Raw genomic sequence first — 24,331 nt, 5'->3', positions numbered from 1 at the left:
TAAATCTAAACTTAATCTATTTTTTATGTAAAATTTCGAAATCTTAAATTTTAAACTGTAAAACCTTAAACCCAACTCTTAAATCTTATTCTATTCGATTAAAAAAAGTTTAACTTAAATTAACATGATTTAGAAAAATAAAAAGACAGTTGATCCAAAAGCCAAGTGGAGATGTTGAGACTTGGGACAAACCATGGTTTGGTTAGGTAGCACCTACCATATAAAACCAAACTTTGGTATAGGGATTAAAATTTTGGTACATGTTTTTAATTGTATTTATATTAAATAAATGTATTATGGGGAGGAATTATTTTATGAATTTTTCTCATCACATTATACATGGTCTCTTTCAAATTATTTAATAATATTTTATCAATTTTTCAAGTCATTGATGCATAATCTTTGATAAAAAAATTTACCCCAAACTCGAAACCTTGAACCTCAAACTCTAAACTAAGATAGTTTAGAGTATGGGGTTGGGGTTTGGTTCAGATTTAGAGTTTGGGGTTTAAGATTCAGAATTCGAGGTTTAGGATTCCGAGTAAAAAATTACCAAAATTATATGTCAATTACATGAAAAAAATTACTGAAATATCATTAAATAATTAGACAGTGACCATGTATGATGTGATGAGAAAAGTCCATAAAATAATTTTTTAAAGGAAGTGACTATTATATATATGATTTTTCGGCTTTAAACTTGATTAGTAGGTCCACTTTGGCATTTGTATTTTTTTGGTCCAATTTGATTCTTGAATTTGGTTATCAGATCTATTTTGGTATCTAAACTTGGATTTTGTCAAGATTTGATGATTTGACCAGTGTTACTAGTTACTAGAACATGACCGAATTGGATAAACTAAGAACAGGTCGATATAATATTTTGAACAAAATGGTTGAACTGATTGACTTGAAAACAACTTGAATTTGGTAAAAACCGAAAGTTGAGGTAAAAATTGGTATTTGAATGGGTTGAATTAGTTTAATAATTTTTTTTACATTTTAATTGTTTTAGATTTTTATGAAATTTAATTAATTAATTTTTGTTGGTCTGACAGTCGAATCGATTGAACTGGTTAGATCAAGAACTGATAGTCTGACTTGTTTAACCATTAATCTATTTATTAAAAACACCGAATATAATACTTTAAGATTATACCACATCGCCAATAAATTTATATAAAATTGTTATATTTTCAAGTTGAGTAGCTAATGATTGCTTATATGGCGTGGAAGGAGAAAACGAATGAGGTCAAAGACAATATCATAATTTAGACATTGATATAAATGCCCACTTTGCAAACAAGCAAACAAGGCTTCCATTGAAATTGAAGCATATTACACTTTTGAGTTTATCTTTTAAGATCACAATCATCACTTTGATCTCCTCACTTTGATTTGAAAGGAATGGCTCTGATTACAACTTGGTGGTAAAGTGCTGCCAGTAGTGCCCCAATGAATGGACCCACCCAGAATATCCACTGCACCCAAAATTAGAAAAAATATCCATTAGATTCGAGTTAGTATTTAATGCTTAAATTGATAACTTGATTGACCGAAACAACTTAAATGATATTAGTACTTTGAAAAACTGAAATTGGGGACCAATCTGAATTTTGGCTCATAATTTAGAGAGTGATGGTGGTGAGAAAATTTTATAGGCTTACGTGGTCATCCCAACCCTTGTCCTTGTTGAAGATGATGGCTGCAGCAAGACTACGAGCTGGGTTAATGCCGGTTCCAGTGACTGGGATAGTGGCTAAGTGCACCAAGAACACTGCGAACCCTATTGGTAATGGTGCCAAAATCTACCACCACAATTCAAAAGTTAGCACCATTCAATAAGCTTTCTTTAAATTGTTTAAAAGAAGGAAGCCATTGATGAAAAGGAGCTTACAGGGACATGGGAGTCTCGAGCACTACGTTTGGCATCAGTGGCTGAGAAGACAGTATAAACAAGCACGAAAGTACCAACGATCTCAGCACCAAGCCCAGCTCCTTTAGTATAGCCAGGGTTCACAGCGTTGGCTCCACCACCCAAAAGACCGTACCTTGTCTTCCCCATGAACCCTTTAACCACACCCGCACCACATATGGCTCCCAAGCACTGCATCGCCATGTAGAAAACCGCCCTAGCAAACGACAGTTTCCTCGCCAAAAACAACCCAAATGTCACCGCCGGGTTTATATGACCACCTATATCACAACATTTCATCAATCATCCAAATCATTCTTGGCTTAAAAAGAGGGTGGGGTAAATTTACATTAAATTAAAAAACAAGTTGATTTTTTTTGTAAAATTTTATCCATTTTTACTATAAATAATTTATGTATGTCAGCTTAATATACACATAAAATAAACTATTTTGCTCTTTAAATTAATGTATAGAAATTAATTCATTATTTTTTTTAATAGAGAAAGTAAAATGCAGTGGGGTTTACATTGTAAATGATCATCCACAGTAATTTTACCAAGAGAGATACCACTTACCAGATATTCCAGCAGTGCAATAAACAAGAGCAAAGATCATGCCACCAAAAGCCCAAGCTATGCCTTGAATCCCAACAGTACGGCACTTGGTGTTTTCCTTGACAACACCCATAACAGTCAAAATGGTGATATATAAGAAAAGGAAAGTGGCCATGAACTCAGCAATCCCAGCTCTATAAAAGGACCAAGAGCACAACTCGCGTAGCTCGAAAAATGGAGCCGGTGGTGGCTCAGTATAGTCCTTCCCTTCATCTTGGCTTTGAGCTGCTGTTCCAATAGGTTGCCTCTCTGAAAACCTGTTGGCTCCCAATCTAACATCTTCTTCCCTGCCTTCCATTTTAGAACAAAACTTTAAAAAAACTCTTGTGATTTGTGTTTTTTTTCCCTTTTTTGGGTTAATGGGGTGTTAGAGCTTGGTGTGGTGTGTTTTTTATAGGCCAGGGGTTTAATCTAAGTATAATTATTTCAACTTTTTAGTTGTTTATGAATTATGACCGACCAATCAGGGCGGCAGCAAAGGGCTGGCAGGGCCAGGCCCTAAAATGGAAAATTTATCTCATTAGCCTTTTATATTTTATAAAATTATAAATTAGTTAATGGTCAAATTGCACATTAAACTTTTAAACATAATAAAATTTTAATTTAATTTTTAAAATTTTATGAAAAATATAAACTAAAACAATGATAAAATCATATTTTAACTATTAAAAATATATTATCTAAAAATAATTTCTAACTTCAACCCTTTTAATGCAATTTTGTCTGTGGATTTAATTTAATGGGAAATGAAGTGAAAACCCATTGGAATGTTTTTGGGGTGGCTGAGACACCTTTGTTGGCTCAATTTTGGCCACAAATATGTAAGCTGAGGATGAATAGAAGCACCACCGCCCATTGCCAACCATGCACTAATATTGTCAAAGTGAAGACTTGAAGGGAGTGAATGGTACTATTATTTTATATTATTTCATAAATTTAGAATTTAATTTTTACACTTTAACTTTAAAAATTCAGTCCTTTTATTTTTTAATTTCTAAAATTTAAGTCCAATTATTAATACTGATAACATTTTTTGCTAAATTTATCAATATAACTTTGAAATACAAAAGAAAAATTCACTTAAAAATCATGTACCTAGAAAATAAAGTTATAATAAATCTAAATTTAACAAAATAATTTTAACTGTAATTAAAATTTGAATTTAAAAAGTGAAATTAAATTTTAAAAAATAAAAATATTAAGGCTACACTTTAAATTTACAAAGGGATTTATGAAAAAAAATATTAACCTAAAATGAATTGCCTTGGAGGAAGCGTTACGTTTACTCAAAAGAGTTTCAAGTGATTATTATTACTCAAAAGAGTCTACATATAGAATCACCAAAATTCAAAGTTAAAAGATATGCTTCTTTTAAGTCTTTGTAAATTGGTCGATTGAATGAGTCTTAGCTCGATTAGTATTGGCATTGTTGCCAATGTAGGAGGACGTGAATTTGAGTGCGACGAAGCACATTATTCTCCTATTTATGGGTTAGGAAGGGGCTATGGGTAGTTCTAGTATTGTGTCAAAAAGAACAGATACAATTAGAACATATAATGAGATTTTTAAATAAAAAAGTCTTTGTATATTGATTAAAGTTTACTATAAGTCTCTATACCACTGTACCACGTCAAGAAGTCCATTTTAGTTCCTCTACCATTGAAAGGAAAATTTTAATTCCTATACATTTGAAAAATTGATATTTTAGTCCCTTTATGTTAATTTTATCGTTAATGGAATGACGTTGCTTGATGGTGGTTGATGTGGCATTAAATAAAATATTACAACAAATTAAAAGTTTACTAGTCTTGAAAACAAATGGAATTATGCGGCTTAATGGTGACTAATGTGGATCAAACTACATATAATTTAAACATAACAATTATGTATAGAAAACTAATAGAACTGAAAACACTTTGGGGTAAAAGAAAAATCAATTTCTTACCTTTACTCATTCTTTAAAACTGTTTTTTAGCCTTTTAAGTCGATTTATTTTTTTAATGTCATGCCAACTACCATTAAGTCATGCCGTTCCATTAACGGTAAAGTTAACGTGTGGGGACTAATATATTAACTTTTTAAATGTATAGGGACTAAAATGTTTGTTTTAATAGTATAAGAACTAAAATGAATTTTATGATATAGTATAGGGACTTATAGTAGGCTTTAACCTTGTATATTTTCTACATTTGGAATAGGCTTTAACATTGTATATTTTCAATTGAATTGATGGTGTAATTTAATTATAATGACAGTATTTTTGAAAATATTTTAAATTATTCAAAATCAATGTTAAATTAAGTAAATTTAACTCGTGTAAAATTAGGTATAAAGACTTATTTGGTTCTCCAACTTTATAAAAAAGTCATTTTAGTCCTCTATTTAAATTTTCGTCTCTTTTAGCTCTTAAACTTGCTTTGTTTGTCAAATTACCTAACATAGATGGAAAAGTTAAGATTTGTTAACTTTGTTGACATGACATACACGTGGATTGACATATAAGTAATTAATTAATTTTTAAATTTAAAATTTATTAAAAAACATTTTTAATATTGTAATTCTAAAAAAGAGAGTTAATTGTCGATGTGTCATATATGTAGATTGCCATGTGTATATCATGTCAAGCAAAGTTAACATATGTTAGCTTTTCCATGTATTTTAGAGTAATTTAAATGAAGGACTAAAATGATTTTTTTGTAGAATTAAAAGCCAAATAAACCATTATACCTAAAAACAACTGTGAAATGTATAAAAACTTAAATACTGACAATCCATTTTGAGAATGGATGGTATGAAATTAGGATGCCACACCATTTGTATATCTTTCTAATAGTTTAATGCTACATCAACTTTTTTTTCTCTTGAATTTCAGCATTTTCTTCCTGAAAAAATTAAATTCAACTGAAAATACTAAAATTCAGGAGAAAAGAAAACTGATGTAATCTTAAATTATTGGAAATGGATACAGATGACGTGACATCCCAATTTTATACCATCTTTACTCGTTTATTTTGGAAGAATAATGATAAAATCATGGAATTTGATTATATGAAGTTCCAGAGAATCATTGAGCTATTTATAATTAATTAGGAAAATAATTAATTTTGAAAAATGAAAATGCAAATTGGACCCACCTTTTAGCTACATATGTGTTCGCCCACCACAACTAGGACTTCATTCAATATCTTTCCCAATGACCAACGTTATGTAGGCATTAAGGCCATTCACTAGTTTGGTTGATTCTAAAGCCTGTTTCGTTGTTTAAGGGTGGGTTTGGATGGGCGGTGCGTTTACCTGCGGTTAGTGTAAAAATAGCGGTGGCGGTGAGATTAGATACTGTAACGACACTGTAGCGTGAGACAAAAAGTAAGCTAAACGCACCGCACCGCACTGCCCTTCCAAACTCATCCTAAGTATTATAGTTAATGAACGGCTATTCAATGATTTTAGGAATACAATGAAATATTTTTCTCTCTTTTCTACTCAATTTAGAAGACAAAAATTTAAAAGTAAATAACAAGAGAATGACAGTTATGAAAACGAGAGTTTTATCTGGAGGCGCTCATGGATAGATCAGGTCGAATATATGTAAAGTATTTAGATCAATTTTTTAAACTTAAACTTGGACGAATAATCTAACCCATGAACAGGTTTGATTTCAACATAAGAGAGAAGATAGTTGAGTTTTTCACATTTTCAATGGATTTCAACCTCATCTAATGTTTCTCATAATTAAGATAAAGCTTTTGGAAGGTTTTTAAGAAAAAAAATGAAAAATATAAAAGAGGAAATCAAGACAAGCTCTCGGTAAATTTTGGCAAATTCTATGTTGGTGGCTGACAGTGGTTAATTGACGTAAGTGGCTGAAAGCAATAGCAACAAAAGTGATGAATTGAGAGAGAGAGCATGAATGTTTTAATTTATTTTCCCGAAATAGAATATACATTCTAGTATAATTAATAGAAACTAGAAAACATTCTTATGTATTGTTAGGGTTGTATAACCCGAATTCTTGTTAAAGAAATAATACAGTGGTAAAACTAGGGGAATCTGTGGCGGGCTTAAGGCCGAAGGCAATAGTAGAATCCGTATAGAACTACGCTTCCTCTATTTAACTTTAATTAGAATAAAGTTTTTCAACCTTTAAATAGATATAGTCGCAACTTGTCTTATATCATTCGATTTTCGACACTAGTGAATTTTCTTCTCCTCCACCCGTGATTTTTTTCCCGAAAGGATTTCCACGTAAAATCTGTGTTTTTTTTTCTTATTATTTTGAGATTGTTCTATATTATCATTATCGACATTAATTTTAACATGTACATCTTAAAAAATGTATCAAAAATTAAATAAAGAATATTTATATATATTATTATTTAAAATTTTAATTGAGTTGGTGTGACACTCAATTGGTTCTCAACTCAGTTGTTAAATTACTCGATTTAAAAGCTTATTCTTTTCATATCAATTTCTCATATTCCAAGACACCATTAACACAAACCCCAATCTCAAAACCAAGTCCAAAGTCGTTGTTCAATCCTCTTGAGTTCAGTAATGTTACTATCTTTAATGCAACAACGTTATCCCCTCTTAAACTAACTCTCTTGGCATATCAATGGGAACTCATACTCGGCTATCAACTTGAGGAGTATGTTCCCAACCTATAACCCACAAAACCCACCACCATTCGGAAATGAAAGACCATCTTCTTCATAGTGGTCTTGTTTTGTTGCTTCCTTTTCTTCTGAGACTGTACCCTATGTCATAACAATCTTAGTGCCACGCATGTGTGCAAATCCTGTGTTTGATTCAATGAATAAAACACACTGAAGTGGATTGACATTTTATGTGTTCCAAGATCGCCGTAAATAAACTTCGTGTGACTTATAATCAAATGGTCGACGTACTCAATAAGGAGACTGAAATCAAATATGATATTCATTTTCATTTATTCTTTGATTATATCAAATTTTCTTTGTGTTATTTCCTAGTTTACATAATATGTTTTAGCCCTTGCCAAGGTTGTCAACTTAGAGCAATGAAAATGAGCCAATCTTCATATGATATTGGAATACAAGCCAAGCTCTCTAAATTAGGTATAAGTTCAGGTATTTTATCTTATCATGTTATTCTTCATCTCCTTTTACCTTCAACGAGTCTTCCTGTAAATCTACCTTCAAGTTGAATAACCATCACTAGAATGAAGCAGATTATCAAAACCTTGCAAGCAACTCCATTGTCTGAAGTTGAAATTTCTGTGTATGATTCGACATGTTTTGTACTCCGGCGTTCTGATCAGGAGAACCAGACTAATTAAATATTATAGGAGTTGGCAGGCATACATCTTGGTGGGTCTCGTACTTCACTATATTCTCGTGACATAGATAGTTTCCAAATTGACTATGCCATCCTAGTGTTGTTTATCATCTCAGAAGCTACTCTAATAACAACAATAGGATTTGCAGTTGCACCTTCGAAACATACTTTGTTCCTATGGATCCAAATGCTTCGCAAGGTGACAGCGAAAGTTACATCAAGTCTTTTGCCATGATTTCCGTTTTAGTCTTGACATGTTCCATGACTTTCGTAATCCAAATACATCAAGGTTGTATTTTCGAACTCCAAGGGGTGATCCAAACCAAACTGCCTCCATAAAGTTGCATTTACAGAAGAGATGATCCATGGTCTTTGTTTCAACTTGGCGGAGAGTGCAGTCTGTTCCCTACAAATCCATTTCTTTTCTGAATTTCAGTTTTGCAAGGCAACGCATTGTTAAGAATCTACCACACGAAGATGACAGCCTTAAAAGGCATTTTGACCAACCATAGCATCTTCTAAACGTCTTTGGGTATGTGCAAAGTGTTTAGATTCAACCTTCTGTCATCATAATTATTAAGTTGCCACTTGCGTTTTTCATTGCCTTTTAAGTAGAGATCTTGTTTGCTACCTCCTCCTAATTTGTTGGATCGGTTCTAAGCCCAAGATGATAGGAAGAGAATGGCACCTTTTCTAACTCAATCCTTATGATCATCCGACTCAATTATTGGCAAATTTGTTAAGTGAGCTCTTGGATGATTTTTCTAAGGAACGCCCGGTCGAATAAATTGCAGGTCAAATAGTCGGTTTTTTTAAGATCTAAAAAATTAAGTCAATTTTGGAGGCGGAATATAAAAAGCACGTTCAACTGGACGCGTTTATTGTACAATTAACAAAAAACCCTCGTCCAACTAAAAGCGTTTTTTGCTTTAGAATTTTCAGAAAAATTTTTAGCTAAGCACACTTTCTTGACATATCAGCAAAAGATAGTCCAAAATAACGCGATTTCACACTCTCTTCAAAATCGTTCTATTTCCATAAATCTTGAAAAAAAATTGACCTATTTAACCAATTAAGAAACGACATATATGCACAAATTAGCCTACAAATGACTACTAAATCATATGTCATGCTAATGCATCGCAAAAGAGAAACATTTTTGAAGAAATTGGTAACAATTTTATAATAAATCATAATTCCAATTTTACAAAAATATGTGTTCAAAAAATTTTACAGTATAAAAGCAGTAATTGACCCAACATCAATGCAATACTTAAAAGAATAATTAAACCTTTTCTTTTTTCTTTTTATGATTAACCAAACGACGGGTCCGAGTCATCATCACTTCTTGAACCGAGACTCACCCTGTTCACGACTCCAAAACTCGCCCAAAAACGTCTTAGCAGCATCCAAACTGGGGAAATAAGTAGGCTCCAAAAATATCTGACTCAACGAGTCACCCGAGTCGGAACACGCCACGACTCTGTTCCCTTTCCCTTCCAAACTCCCCATAACGATCATCAACACTTGCTTGTACCCAAAAAAGAACCGTTTCAAGGCCGCTTCGATGGCTTGCAATGCTTGTACCAGAGATACCTTATTGCCCTCCTTTTGCTCCGAGTACAACCTCATAGCAGCTTCTTGAATCCTTGGCCCACCGTTAGGGTCCACCTCGACACCCAGAATGAACGGGACCTTATGTTTCAACTCCTTGGATAATTTCGTAATTTCAACCAACCCTTTCGATCTGAAACAAAACGCCTCCGTTTCGTTAACCGATTTTATCTGCAACTGGCTTTTCAGGTGAAGGAAATCGTTGGGATCCATTAGGAGATGGAGATCTTCGATTTCTTCCAGAAGCTTCCAGATCTTTTCCAATATGTAACAGTCGCCGGCGGCGGCTTCGAAGCTACCGGCGTCGATCCCCGAAGCGATGCGTTTCAACAACTGTTTCGCCGTCTGGATCCATGATTCGAGGATCTGATTGGTGGTGTAAAGCGTCGAGTTCTCGTGGTTCTCGATGTGATCGTAAGGGCTGGACTTGAGCGCGTGGAGTTCGTTCGGCTTGCAAACGGCGTCGTAGTCGAGGTTTGGTTTTCCGGAGAGGTTCGGCTCTCCCAAGCCTAACGTGTAAGGGCACCGCCTCATTTCGCACTCGATGGAGTAGAGAATTTTCTGCGCTACGTCCTCGGATTTCTGCCACGTCACCAGCCGAGGCAATAAGCTGGCTTCGCTGGTCCTGTTCACCACTGTCGTTTCTCCGTGAATCTTCCACACCTCGGCGGAGCTGCTCTCTCGTGTTAATACACCGTTCGACGACGTAAGATCAAGGATCGGAGCATCGTTTTCGTCTTCGCATAACATAGCGATGAGTTCGATCTGACTCGTGGTAAGCGACTGGAGTCGACGCGTCCACTCCCGACGGTTCAAATACGGTCTAGGATCGGACAAAACGATCGAAATGAACCGGAACGTAATCTCCAAAGCGTGCAAAGCCGGCTTCAAAACGACCTCGTTTTTCCAAGCGGGAAACTCTTCTGTCTCCCATAACTTCCTCAGCTCCGGTAACCGGAGATAATAATCATAAGCTTTGGACGCCGAAGGTGAAGTCGAGAGCGGAGAAGACATATTGGAGAAACGAAACGGCGTCGGAATGGAAACTTGGAGTTTGTTAGAGAGCTTTGGAGATTTCTTTGGAATATCGGAAGAAACCATCTTTGCTTTCCAATCAAGTTCAACCATTTTCTACAGAATAAGAAAAAAATATGATTTTTTTGTTTGCCGTTTGGGATTTTCTTGACCGAAGAGAAAGAAGAGATTGGGTATTTATAAGGCGGCGCTTAAGAAAGAAGAAATTTCCAAAATTTTAATTTCTTTTTAAAAAATTTTAAGGAAGCTTATCCGAAATGGATATTCAGACCAAGACGTTTGAGTGGGGAAAGGGTTTTTATTTGGGTTTATTTGTGCTTTCAGTCCCGCTACTTTCTTAATTTTTAAAATTTATTTTTCCACCTTAATTTTGAGAAATTTAATTTAAAAATGTTTCATTTCAATATTCAAATATCTGATTCAAAAATTAAAAATGAGTAAATAGATTAAAAGTAGAGGGATTAGGAGTTAAATTAGACTTTGAATTCATGTTTTTCTTTAGGCATAATGATTTATTTAGCTTTTCAATTTTTTCAATTTTTTAAAAGAAAGTCATTTTTAACCCGTTATTTAATTTTTCAGCCTTTTTAGTCTTTAAATTTAGGATTTTGTCAAATCACCTCAAAATCAATGTTGTATACACGTGAATTGCAATATGAATGACACGTAAGCATTTAATTAACTTTTAAAATTAAAATTAAAAAATATATATAATATTTTTAAAATTAAAATTTAAAAAATAAAAATTAATTAAATATTGACGTGTCATCTATGTGACAATCCATGTGTCAGAAAAGTTAACAAATGTTAAGTTTTCCATCTATTTTGGGGTGATTTAATAAAAAAATATAGGTTTAGGGTTAAAAGAGAAAAAGATAAATAGAGGGCTAAAATGATTTTTTTAAAAAGTTGAAGGGCAAAAATAAAATTATGCCTTTGCTTTATTGGTAGGTAAGAAGGAAGTAGGAAACTATGGTTGGTCGTTATGGAGTCTCATCGTATGAGGTGTTGTTCACCGTACCAAGGTTTACTTGTTACTTACGACTAAATTATACGCTTTTTTACAGTCATGTGTTTTCTGGAACCAGCTTTTACTTTTATTTTTTTTTATTCTAAGTCCTTTCCTTTTTTTATTAAATTAAAATTGTGAACATTAATTATTACTTATTAATTTTTAAAAAATATATATATTCGTGAACCGAACCGGCTTTAGTACCAATTCAATGAGAAGAATAAAATCGATTAACCCATGAATTGGAACAGATCGATCAAACTGAATTAAAAAACAAATAGAAATTATTTTAATAATTTATTTATTTTGAATCGGCGAATTAGTCAAATCAATTATATTAGAATTTTATAATATGATCGGTTTTATCATTAGTTTAATTTTTGAAAACATTAAAATGGTAAATGTTTAAATATGCAATTATAAATTTTAAAGGGTGAATAATTGTTTAAAATATGTTTTCCTCTAATTTAAAGGTATAAATATTCTTCCGATTATATTTTTTGGGGAGGGAAATTTTCATTCAAAATCATAGTTATTTGAATCATAATGGATCGGTCAATTAGATCATCGAATAAAAAATCTATTGGGATATCATTCTAGAGAGAAATATTAGATTGATTGATCGAGAATTAATATAGATTGATTGAACCGATAATTGAACTAATGATAAAAAAACTCGACAATAAAATTGATTTTTATTCTTAATATTTTTATAAACTTTTAGTTACTTATTTAATAAAATGGATGGCTTGATCTATTTAACTACTGGTTTTAAAAAGCATAATTACTTATAATAAATTAAAATTTCATTATTTTTTAAAATAAACTTGCAAATAAAAAAAGAAGCTTGTAATAAATCAAAAGAAATTTTTAATTATAAAGGGTAAACTATCAAAATAGTCACTTTTATATCTCTCAGGTTACATTTTAGTCACATATGTTTGAAATGTTAAGTTTTAGTCACTTACGTTAACATGTTGCAGCATTTTAGTCACTGAACCGTTAATTACCGCTAACGGTGTAACAGTAAGCTGACATGGCACGTTAAATCATCATTTCAAACTAATTTTTTAGTTTAAATTATACAATTGGTCCCTATATTTTTTTCGTTTTAAGCAAATTCTTTTTTTTTATGTTCTTTTAACTTCTTCTTTTTTCCCATTCTCTTCTGCTCCTCCCTCTATTGTCATCCTTTTCTCCATCTCTTTTAACATAAAAGAAAAAAAAATTAAATTGCTCAAAACGAAAAAAAATATACAGACCAATTGTATAATTTAACCTAAAAATTTCGTTTAAAATAATAATTTAACATGTCACGTCAGCTTACCGTTACACTGTTAATAACAATTAACACACAGTGGCTAAAATGTAATATGAGGAAAATGAAAGTGACTATTTAGGTAGTTTACCCAATTATAAATTAATATATAATATTTTCAAAGCATAATTACTTATCATGGAACATATGTTATTAATTAAATAAAGGATTTTCTTTTTTAATAGAATAAAAATATAATTATTTGGAATATTTGCAATTCGTGGGATGTTTCCTAATAATCCTCACATGGCACAAACAGAGAGGTCTAATTTAGACTGACTAGTCCAACATTTAGGCCTGTGGTTATAGCAATTTACGATTGTGCCATTGTCGGTTCACCGCCTTCAAGGGACATAATTTTCAAATCGACCCGCCTATTGTGTCTTGTTTGGTTGCACCGTAAAAGCCTTACCTATTGGATTGATTTGAAAGCTGCCCACAATTTCTTGTTTTCTTGCAATTTAACCAATTTTACCAAACAAGTCATAAGAATGTCAAATCCATAACGCCTTGAAAGCCTTAATTGATGCCAATCACAGCACATTTTTACAATTTCTGAAAATTAAATAAAAATTTTGAAACGAGAAAAATAAATACAACTGTAAAAATGACTAATAGAAGTCGATTTATCCTCCTATCTATGATTTGAGGTAGGGGTGAGTATTAAGTCGAATCGAAAAATTTCGAGTCAAGATGACGAACCCTATTATTTATACTCAATGTTGCGTTTACATTGACTGATTATTTAACTACATGAGTAAGGTTGATGGGTAATCAGTTATCAGAACTATGAGTCTTCTCTTATTCGAATTTTCGGGTAATTCATATTAGAGTTAAATCGAAAATTTTGATTTTTTTATTCGAGCTGATCTGAATAACTCGAACTATTCAATTCAAAATTTAAAATTTTTATCGGGTTTTTCGAATCGGATTCTGCTCACTCCTAGTTCGAGGAAGAGTTATGGATAGTTTGTGTTAAAAAAGAACAGATATGATTAAAACCTTATAATCCCAATATTGAGTAATATGGTAGTTGTAAGAAACATTAAGAAGATGCTCATACGCCCCCTTGGTCAAGTCAAAACATAATATTAGTAATCTCTATCGAGTATTAATCATTCAATTTGAGCTTTTAATCATTTAAATAAATAAAAATTTTCTGAATTCGACTCCTTTTAAAAAAATTATTAGTTTTTTTTCTTTTTTTAAAATAAAGAAAAGTTGAAATAAGGCATTTGAAAAAGAATATGCAAGGATAGAGCTTTGGGAAATTGGGAAAGTGATGTAAGATTTTGCCCTTTGGTTTTTTCCTTTTGATAACTTTTTAGTAATGGGATATACTCAAATTCACAAAAACAATGGCATAATTCTCCAAAGTCATTAAATTATTGGTTTTTGGTATGGTGTTTGAAGCATCATCATCCAATTCTATATACATATATATATATGTAACATCTTTGGTCACATCCATTAACATTGAAAGAGATCCAAGTTCATTAAATCCAAACTCTCTATTGTGGATAAGTTTTATATGGTTTTTTGAGTTTATCAATTACTTTTACATATTATATATATAAAAGATAGTACTGATTCCTACTCGGAATTTTTTTGGAGGATCGGAATTATATTGTATATTTTACGATAGTAAAATAAAATCTTCACCATTATAATAACTTATATCTTTATACTTTTAGGGGTTAAAATTATAAAAGTGTTCGAATGAAAATTTTCCTGTTTTAAGGGGTGCCCGAGACCCCTATCAGCCTCTTCCCAGCTCCGCCCTTCATGTTTTGAACGACTTCCCTGAGTCGTTATACGTTTTCTTTATTCGATTTTATTAATAAAATATATTTTTTTATTTAATATATAACTTAATTTCGATTTTTGAAACTTAATTATTTTAATTTAATTTTGTAAAAGGAAAATTTCTATTGACGAATAAAGATAAAGTCACACAATTTAAACCGAATTAAACAAATAGAGGTGGATGCAAAGGTTAGGTCGGAGCTCAAATCCCTAAATTTGAAAAATTTTCTAGGGATCAAAATTTAATAATTTTAGTCATATTCTTGTTTTTTATAAATTGAAATTAAAACATTAGACTTACCCTTTTGCCACTAACTTCAATTATTTATTTATTTATTTATTTAAAATGGGAAAAAAATAAAATATTTGCAAATTCATATTAAAGTGCATGCATAATCCTCAAAATAAAAAGGAAATTACGTTCATGCATGTAAATGAACCCAACTGCAATAAAAACACAATGATTATATTTTTGCTTTATTGAAATTAAAATTTGCCTATTTATTTATTAACATTTGGGTCCCCAAGAAGTTTTTAATTTTTTATTTTTGGACACCATTTCTGGATAAATGCCTATCCACTACTTGTTGAAACTTGAAACAGAGAACCAGACCGGTCGTACCAAGTTGTATTTTCCTATTATATATATATATTTAAAAAATTAATTTGTTGAGGACACTTTTTATTAATTTATTATTAATACTAGCAGTTAACAATAGAGATAATCCATGCCGGACTCTCTCTTTTTTAATTATTGATTTTTATTTTATACATAATTTTGAAAAATTTAAAATTTAAAATGTTTTAGATAAAATACCCAAAGATATTTTTTTAAAAATTACATTTCTTCTAATATCTTTATTATTTAATTATTTTATAAACAAATTCATCAACTATATTAAAATATTGGACTCACTTGTTAAAACTTTAATTTTTTTAAAAAGGAAAACTTTAATCATTGAAGTTTTTCACTAATATGTATGATGTAAGATTAGTGAACGTAATGCTTATGACCTAAACTCTTTAATTAAGGTAAAGATTAACTTTAGTAGATACATTAAAAATTAAATTTAATAAGTCTATTTTTATGTTCTAAAATTTTAATAAAATTATGGGTGGGTTTGAATGGGCGGTGCGTTTACTTACGATTAGTAGATACTGTATCGTGAGACAAAAAGTAAACTAAATGCGTCATACCGCATCCAATCACCCATCCAAGCCCATCCTATACATAGTATTTTTTTTTAATGTGGATCGACTTTGAATTGATTTAAAATCCATTTATTATTGTGGAATAAAATAATAATAAAATCACATAATATTTATCAAAACTTACATTTTGGTTCACCATTTTGACCTAATTGAGTGTATTATCTAAAAATATTGCTTGTGGATAAGTATTTTCATTCACATACATAAGGTAAGCTTTCTGACATTTTGTTATTTAATATTTAGGATAAAATATGTTTTAAATATTTATATTTTTTTTGTATTTTTATAAATTTTTTATAACTTTTATTTCGAGAAATTAGTCGCTTTATTTATCAGATTTAAAAATATTTTTATATTATGCATATCTATTTTAGTCCATGTTCAGGGTTCGTAGTTGTCCCTCCCAACAATGTTGTCTTCAAGATTCGAACTTACATTCTTTCTTTTAGAGTGCAGTGTATCTTACTATTACATCCAACTACTTGTTGGTCCTATAAACATCTCTTTAACCGATATTGTTATACGCTTATCGACATTTATACATATTTTGCTTCTTTTTTGTGTATTTGAAAGGTTAACGTATGGTCAAAGTTGTTCTTTTTATGAAGAGTTATATTATATTTTTTTATTTGAAAAATGTGTAAATTAATTCTTTACATTAGTTTAAAGAGTAATTTGATCTTTTCCGCTAAAATTTCATCCATTTGTACTATTAAAATTAACAAGGTTAACGAAATAATTAGACAATGATGCATTACGTATCATGTGTACATTATGCGAATGTACAAAGATCAATTTTTAATAATAGAAAAAACAGAATACAACTCGATACAAAATACAAGAGTTTATATACTTTTTATCGTTTCAACGAAAAATCTTTCCTTTTCTCAAAGGAAGCCGATTTTGAAGGCTCAAAGTCACACCATTTTTCAAGATACAGATGGATAAAGTTTGAACTTTAAAGGAAAAAAAAGGGTAAAATTTTAGATGAAGGAGACAAGATTAGCAAAAATGACAACTAAATCAGATACCAATGATAGCAAAAATCGACAGAACAAGCAACAACATATCTCAAATGTCTAAAAGTTCAACAAAATTATTGTTTTAAATCAGATTTTGGTTATCTGTCAACCAAGTCACTAACATTGTTTCACATTGTTTTTCAGCTTTGATCCACATCAAGTCTTATAAATTTGTATTTAAAAATTGGTTGAGTTTTAGCTCGACCGGCATGAACATTATTATCAATACAGGAAGATGTGAGTTCGAGTATGCTGAAATGCATTATTCTCCTATTTATGGGTTGGAGAGGGGTTATGGGTTGTTCTAAGCATTGTGTCAGAAAGAACAGATATGATCAGAACCTACAATGAGATTAATATGTATGATATTAAAATTTTTAAAAAATTAGATTAAATCATTTATCTTTGTGCTGTCATCGATAAATAGACTAAACCACTTTCAAATATTTAACTTATTTTAATAGAATTGGATATATTAAATTAATTATATTTGGGAGGGGTATGATGAAAAAAAAAAAAACTTTTTCGAAATTTGTAGTAAATTGGATATTGTTACTTTGGGAAAAGGGAATCTATGTACCATATCCAGCTCATCCTTCCTACCTATTAGCCTTATCCTTACAGCAAAGCATTTGCAGTTAACTCCTGTTTTTTTTTCTTTTTCCACTTTGACTTATTTAGACGATGCGTTTACTTACCGTTAGTATAAAAATAGCGGTAGCGATGAGATTAGATACTGTAGTAATACTGTAGCGTGAGATAAAAAGTAAACTAAACGCACCGCACCCAATCGCCTATCCAAACCCACCGCTAAATTTGGATAAGGAAAGGTTGAAACAACAACAACAATAATAATAATAATGTAAAAATATTATTATTTTATTCACTATCAGTAAAAAATAAATGAATTTTAAAATGTCATTAAAATGTTTTTATAAGAATTTTTACACAATTAATTATTATAAAGATAAATTCTTGTATTATGAGTTGAATTATATTTTATCCTTTTTACTAAAAAAATAGATAAATTAGTCTATGTACGTTAGATCAAAGAGCAAATTAACTATTTCGTTAAAAAAAATCAATTTGTATTGTTAAAAAGTGATCATTATATAGATATCCCTTTAACTCAACATAGGTCGTCGAAAAGAGTGCATGATCACATGGATAAGCTCACACGAACCCGTCAATTTGGGATCCAATTCGAGATTTTCCTTTAAGAGTACCATTAAGGAATTGGAAGAAATACTTTTGACTACATCATTGTTGAATCTGATTGTTTGTAAGTTGTTAATGGCTTGAACTCCACAATGAGTGATGGTTCTGAGTTTGAGTTCAATTTAATGATTCATCCGGTATTTGAATTTGAAGATATGCTAATGAGGTAGCTTATAGCTTATAGGATTGGGTGTATGAAATAAACTTATTTAGATGATTCCTCTTTATTTCTTTAGCTTGGGTTTGACTATTTTTGCTATTTTTTTAATTGGTAGTCCCTTCAAAAAAAAAGTGAATAAATGTAGGAAATGGGATGATGCATGTTTGTGTGACACATGGCCCTTTAAAATCAGCCTAAAAAAATGCACCCTTTGTAGGAAACCTCTTCATCTCCCACTTCTAAAAGTCAACATCTAAACATGTCATTGTCCCATACTGTTAAATTGCCCTTTTCCCTTTTAATTTTTCACACCACACAATGCACCCACCTTATCCTTTTTCAATGACAAAAATAATTTACATTATCTATATAGTTAATAATTTCGTTATAAATTCTGATAATATTTTTTAAATAATATTTAAAAATATTTATAATTCCTCATTAATTTATAAAAGGGAAGATAATACGTTTCGGTATACTCAAACAATCTAAGACTTAATCGACTAATATTATCGATTTTTAAGTATATCAAACCATGTAGGAAGTTGTTTACATAAATTTCATAACTTAAGATTACAATAAATTATAATAAAAAATTCAATTGTTCTAGAAGAAAACTGCAAAAAGGGAAAATCTTTCATCATCTGACAGCAGCCCACAGATCACAGACGTACAAGGCAAAGAGATGACACGTGGCGAAATCAGGAGCGGCGACGAGGGCACCGCCAGAGGAACCTGATCGGCACGCATAAAAGCCGACAGGTGGGAATGGGGGTGGAGAAGCACGTGATAAGCACGACCCGCTTGAAATGGACAGTCGTCGAGTCGACCGATGCCACGTTCTTTGATGTTGTGGGGGTCGCGCGTGATGATGGTTTGCCGGATGACGCGTTGGAGAAAATCATGGCAGACTAGGAATAAAACCAATAGAGGGGAGACACGTGTTTTGACATCTGAATGCGGTGGTAGGCGTTGACCGTTGAGGCAGTAAACGCGGAGATGGAGTCCAATTTAACAAACCCAAGCTTAAGATTGGAACATTTCAATTCAAGTTTGGCAAATGGGCAACGTGACAAAAAGGATCACTTATCCACAAATTTTTAAACCAATTTGATGTAACCAATAAATGCCCAATTTTAAAAAGTTATAAAATAATGATTAAATTATTCGAAAGTTTTTATTTAAGTCGTTGAATTGTTAAAATCATTGTTATATAGATTTCCTTGTTTTCATTTTTTCCTTTTACAGTTCAATTTTTGTTTTCGTAAAATAGTTTTGAATATTACAAATCTGCAAATCAAAATCCAAATAATTTTCTTCTTTGATTTTGGACATTGACTGTACAATTGACATGAATCTAAAGTATATTATTCTAATCGTCAATATGTACCGATCTACCATATCAATCATCGAACGTCGCTTGAAATTTGCTAATCAGACTTTTAAAAAGAAATTTAATAACCCAGTGACATAAATAAAAATTTTCAAATAATTTAGTGACCATTTTATAACTTTTGGAGTTGAGTAACCAAAACGTTAATTTACTAATAGTTTAGTGACTTTGGGTGTAGTTTACCCAAATAATAATGTGTTTTTCAACTTTCAAATTAATTAAATATGTAAAAACAATTATATTTTAACAATTTATATTTAAAGTTCACAAAACAAATGATTTACTTATTTTTTTTAATAATCCCATTATAGGTTCTGAGTATATCGGTTCTTTTTCAATACAATGCCTAGAATCACCCATAGTAACCAAATCTTTCTGCATTGACAACAATGCTCATGCTAATCGAGTTAAGACTCAATCGGTATGAATTAATATGCTTCAGCGCACTCGAACACACGTCCTCCTATATTGATAACAATGTCCATGCCAGTCAAGCTAATACTAAATCGACAATTAATTATTTAATTTTAATAAACTATAAAGCAGACACAAATTTGGCAATGGGCAACAAGAGAAAAAGGGAGCCTTATCCACAAAAATTCAAACCAAATTGATGTAACTACTATCTAGCGGAATGCAAATAGCTTTGTTTCAAGGGGAAAAAATTATTAGATAAATAGTGTATTAAGTGTTAGAAATTTTATCATGCGTATACATATAAAAATTATTTATTTAAAATATAAAATATATTTAAAAATAATAAATAATAAAATATAATATTTAAAATTAATAATAACACGTGTAATATGTATAAAAATATTAAAATCAAACTTTAATTGAAGTGGTAAAGAATAAAATTTATAAATATTGGTGGCATGGGTTCAAATCAAATAAGTAAATTATATACGAGTTTTACTAAAATGTAAAAAGAAGAAGATAAAAGTACCATTGTAAGAATATAATTTATTTCAAATATGTAATGATAGTTTAGTAATTTTCAAATCGAGTTGGTGTCTAGTTAATGTATGATGCCAATTCAATAAAGGGTTTAAATAATAATATATATATATATATATAACCAATGGACACAGCCTGACTCGTAATACCAACTCATTCAAGAATTTAAATAACAATATAAATAAGTAGTGAACACAACCTCAATTTTTAAAATGGAAATTTGCATGTTTAGCCTTTTAAATTTTTAAAATTATAAATTAATACATTTTGACTTCCAATAGTGATAACTTTATTAATTTAATGTTTTAAAAATTATAAAATTATAATCTAATAAAACGGTAAAATTACATTTTAATTCTTATAAAAACATGTAATTTAAATTCACCTAAATAAAATTTCTAATTAGAACTAAAAAGAAGTAAATTACACAATTTAAATAAAAAAATTATATTGTACAATTTCCTCATTCATGCTCCATCCTCAGCAGTTAAGCCTGCAATTTCCTTGAGTGGTTTCCACATGAACTTTCTCCTGTGTTCACAAAACCAAATCATCACTCATTCAATTGGAAAATAGGAATATACATAGTAGAGATGATTTCATGGTAAAGTAGAGTTTGAGTATGATATTAACATATTTTATATTTGTCTAAAATCGGTTCGACTTGAAATATAGGCTTAAAATACTGTTCAAGTCCGCTCATATTTATAAATCAATTTTCATAAATCATTGACAGCATTATCGAATTAGTATCATTTTACATTGATATATTGCATAGACAAGCAATTATATTAATCTAATATGAAAATAAATGTACATGTCCATTTCTTTAAATGTGTGCAGTTGAATCATAATCAAAGTTTCATGTATACAAATTAACGATAATTCAAGTTTCAAGTGTATAATTATACTAAATCAAAATTAATATATCAAACTGCGCGTTAGACCAAAATTTATGAATAAATTTAATTTTTATCAAAAAAAAAAAATCAACAGCCCTTACCAGTTTCCACACTCGGCAATGACCCTCACTTTAGGCCGGAGGGTGGGTAGCAAAGCAAGAAATTGTAGCTCCGACTTGGACAAAACCTATAGAGACCACTGTTACTAAATTCATGGCGGCAGAAAAAGTTAAATTTTGTTATTATTCTCTACACTTTGTGAAAGTCTTAGGGTGGGTTTGGATGGACGATGCGGTGCGGTGCGGTGCATTTAGTTTACTTTTTGTCTCACGCTACAGTATCACTACAGTGTCTAATCTCACCGCCACCGCTATTTTTACACTAACCGCAGGTAAACGTACCGCCCATCTAAACTCACCCTTATATTCTAATTTGGTTATTTTTAGTATCTGTAGTTTGTAAATTTTAAAATTTCAATTCACACCAAATGATAATTATTAAATTCATTTAGTTAAGTTCTACTATTTCCAAAATCTGATACGGCAAACATATTATCATATGTATAATGTTGTGCCAATTTGTTATTTCCACGTACTACTCACTACAAATTCAGTAGATAATTAATGACTGTCATTTGCGTCAAGACTGAAATTTCTAAATTCGAAAAGTATAGAAACTTAGGATGATCTAATTATATAATATGAACTAAATCTACAACTGTACACATAATACATGACTAGTAATTAAATTTAACCAAAATAAATTTAATTGTTATTGTTTGGGTTAAGACTAAAATTTCAAAGGGCAAACTACATTAGCAGTCACCCATCTATGTTTTTTCTTTCTTTTTTGGTCATCCAATTATGAAAAGTTACAAAATAGACACCCAATTATCATGAATTTTTGGATGTTTCCATTTTTTTATGTTAGTCAACCGATGACAGAAAGATAAAATTGAATAATTTAGTGACCATTTTGTAACTTTTCATAATTGAAGGATAAAAGGAAAAACCTATAATTAGGTTACTTACTAATGTTGCTTACCTAATTTCAAAATTCCAAAAGTAGGGGACTAAATCTTACCAATTCGAAAAGTAGAGAAGAATTTAACCCAAAAAAGATGCTAATTCAATATATATACCTTGGCTTCGATTACCCAGACGATAAGTCCTTTAGCATTAGCAGGCAAAGCTTGGAGCCTATAATCAACTTCCGGTGGGAAATACCACCTTGCTATTGGTTGCTTCCCAACATGAGGCTATAAATTTAATTAAAAAAACTTGTAGTAAATAGAGAAAGCACCAAAGTTAAAATAATAGAGAGGGTTGAAAGCATATGCATACAGGGCAAACAGGATGGATCTTAGTGAGTGTAGTTTCGGGATCACCAAGGCCACGAGCAGTAAGGTCGAGGAAATAGTAACCCTGGTGTCGAAGCCGTGTAAAGTAACGACCCTCGTAGCCACCTTCGTGAGGGGTGTAAATAGCAAGGGCTTTGTGTTGTTCTACATCCGATAGCCATTGCCCTAAATCGAATTTTAATAGATCTCCACCGATGAAATCGGCTATGCCTATCTCATTTCCGCTACTACTACTACTACATTTCACGGGTTTAATGAATGTTTGGGTTTGGGGGTTTGAAGCTCTTAATGATCCATCCATGGCTTTGTATGTTGTTGTTCTGCTGGTGTTGTTCACCCATGGTGATGATGGTATGTTTTGTAAGTGAAAACAGGTGGCTGTAGTAGTGGCCATTGCCTTATGTTTTGCTGATGTTTGTTTGTAATAGGAGGAAATCCATTCACAATTGCAGATAGAGATTGTGGGAGCAAAGTGTTGTAGGGTGTGTGGATAAGAAAAACAAGATAAGGAAGTAAAAGGTACCCACTCATACAAGTTGAGCTTAACTCAACCACCCACCCCATGGAGAGTAGACGTTTCCATGTGCCAGGCCGGTTCAACCAAAATCTTAGATTCGTTTATTAGGTCTGGGTTTGGCTCGACCCGAAAAATGGGTCTAAAATTTTGTCCAAGCCTAATTCGGATAAAAATGTTAAAAGTCGGGTCTAGTTGGTTTGCCCATGTTAATTTTTTATATAATTTTTAAATATATATAATACATCAAAAATACTAAAAACATTAAAATAAATATTTCCCAACAAATTAAAAATAAATTAAAAAAATTATGTATACTTAAATAATACTAAAATAGGTGCAACTTAACAAGCAAATGCCTCTAAAATAGTAACAAAATTACTAATAAAACAAGAGTTATACAATATCCAAACAATAACAACAAAATAGTAGCAACATAATAGTGAAATTGTGGCAAAATAGTGAGCAAACAACAAGAAAATAATAGCAACACAGTGAAAAAAAAACAACAAAAAACTAATTTTTTTTAAATTTTACAAATTTAGGTTGGGCTTAGGCCAAAAAAGTCTTACCTGAGGCTCGGCCCGTTTCTTAAACGAGCCTTATTTTTTACTCAAGTCCATTTTTGAGTCTATATTTTTACCCAAATCCTCTCACTTTTCGAGCGGGCCCTCCGGTTGGGCCGGGTGGCCTACCCTAAAGACAGGTCTAATGGAGAGGACCTGAGATTAAATTATATGTTTTTATAAAAGTTAAAATGTAATTTTATCTTTGTATTGGTTTATATATATATTTTTATGGTTTTCAATATGACTAAATTAAAATTCTAGCATTTTGTAGGGCCAAACTATAATCCTTTTATATTTATTTGTTATGTTAGGTTAAAGTATGCCATAAATCCTTAGTTTTTGTAAATTTAGAATTTAGCCCGTGTACTTTTATTTTTCTAGCAATTTAATTTT

The 24,331-nt window shown here is 31.0% G+C and overlaps 3 protein-coding genes across 3 annotated transcripts; all 3 read right to left on the bottom strand.

The window, feature by feature from the left end:
* Positions 1–1,247: 1,247 nt before the first annotated feature.
* Positions 1,248–2,896, bottom strand: LOC105784313 (probable aquaporin PIP-type 7a). Its single transcript, XM_012610160.2, has 4 exons — positions 2,492–2,896; positions 1,898–2,196; positions 1,668–1,808; positions 1,248–1,481 (listed from the first exon to the last, which is right to left on the bottom strand). Exons 1-4 carry the CDS (start codon positions 2,826–2,828, stop codon positions 1,389–1,391), a joined length of 870 nt encoding a protein of 289 aa, XP_012465614.1. The 5' UTR covers positions 2,829–2,896; the 3' UTR covers positions 1,248–1,388.
* A 6,106-nt stretch (positions 2,897–9,002) lies between these two features.
* On the bottom strand, positions 9,003–10,655 carry LOC105782468 (nematode resistance protein-like HSPRO2). The gene has a single exon (XM_012607221.2). It carries the CDS (start codon positions 10,586–10,588, stop codon positions 9,188–9,190), a length of 1,401 nt encoding a protein of 466 aa, XP_012462675.1. The 5' UTR covers positions 10,589–10,655; the 3' UTR covers positions 9,003–9,187.
* A 10,203-nt stretch (positions 10,656–20,858) lies between these two features.
* LOC105782466 (NAD(P)H-quinone oxidoreductase subunit N, chloroplastic) lies at positions 20,859–23,353 on the bottom strand. The gene is made up of 4 exons (XM_012607220.2): positions 22,839–23,353; positions 22,637–22,753; positions 21,597–21,682; positions 20,859–21,124 (listed from the first exon to the last, which is right to left on the bottom strand). The coding sequence occupies exons 1-4, from the start codon at positions 23,247–23,249 to the stop codon at positions 21,061–21,063; spliced, it is 678 nt and encodes a 225-aa protein (XP_012462674.1). The 5' UTR covers positions 23,250–23,353; the 3' UTR covers positions 20,859–21,060.
* Positions 23,354–24,331: the final 978 nt, after the last annotated feature.

Source organism: Gossypium raimondii, chromosome 13 (genome assembly GCF_025698545.1).
Source record: "Gossypium raimondii isolate GPD5lz chromosome 13, ASM2569854v1, whole genome shotgun sequence".
Taxonomy (NCBI): domain Eukaryota; kingdom Viridiplantae; phylum Streptophyta; class Magnoliopsida; order Malvales; family Malvaceae; genus Gossypium; species Gossypium raimondii.
Note: the sequence above shows the minus strand (reverse complement) of the source record. Positions and strands in the feature narration are given on the sequence as shown.

Bases quoted from the DNA above. Each gene is read 5' to 3' on its own strand.
- LOC105784313 (XM_012610160.2), bottom strand. From the start codon at position 2,828: ATGGAAGGCAGGGAAGAAGATGTTAGATTGGGAGCCAACAGGTTTTCA. The intron at 1,809-1,897 runs GTAAGCTCCTTT...TTGTGGTGGTAG, and splicing joins CTCGAGACTCCCATGTCCCT to ATTTTGGCACCATTACCAAT. The intron at 1,482-1,667 runs GTAAGCCTATAA...TTTTGGGTGCAG, and splicing joins ACAAGGGTTGGGATGACCAC to TGGATATTCTGGGTGGGTCC.
- LOC105782468 (XM_012607221.2), bottom strand. From the start codon at position 10,588: ATGGTTGAACTTGATTGGAAAGCAAAGATGGTTTCTTCCGATATTCCA.
- LOC105782466 (XM_012607220.2), bottom strand. From the start codon at position 23,249: ATGGCCACTACTACAGCCACCTGTTTTCACTTACAAAACATACCATCA. The intron at 22,754-22,838 runs GTATGCATATGC...TTAAATTTATAG, and splicing joins AGATCCATCCTGTTTGCCCT to CCTCATGTTGGGAAGCAACC. The intron at 21,125-21,596 runs GTAAGGGCTGTT...TTGTGAACACAG, and splicing joins ATTGCCGAGTGTGGAAACTG to GAGAAAGTTCATGTGGAAAC.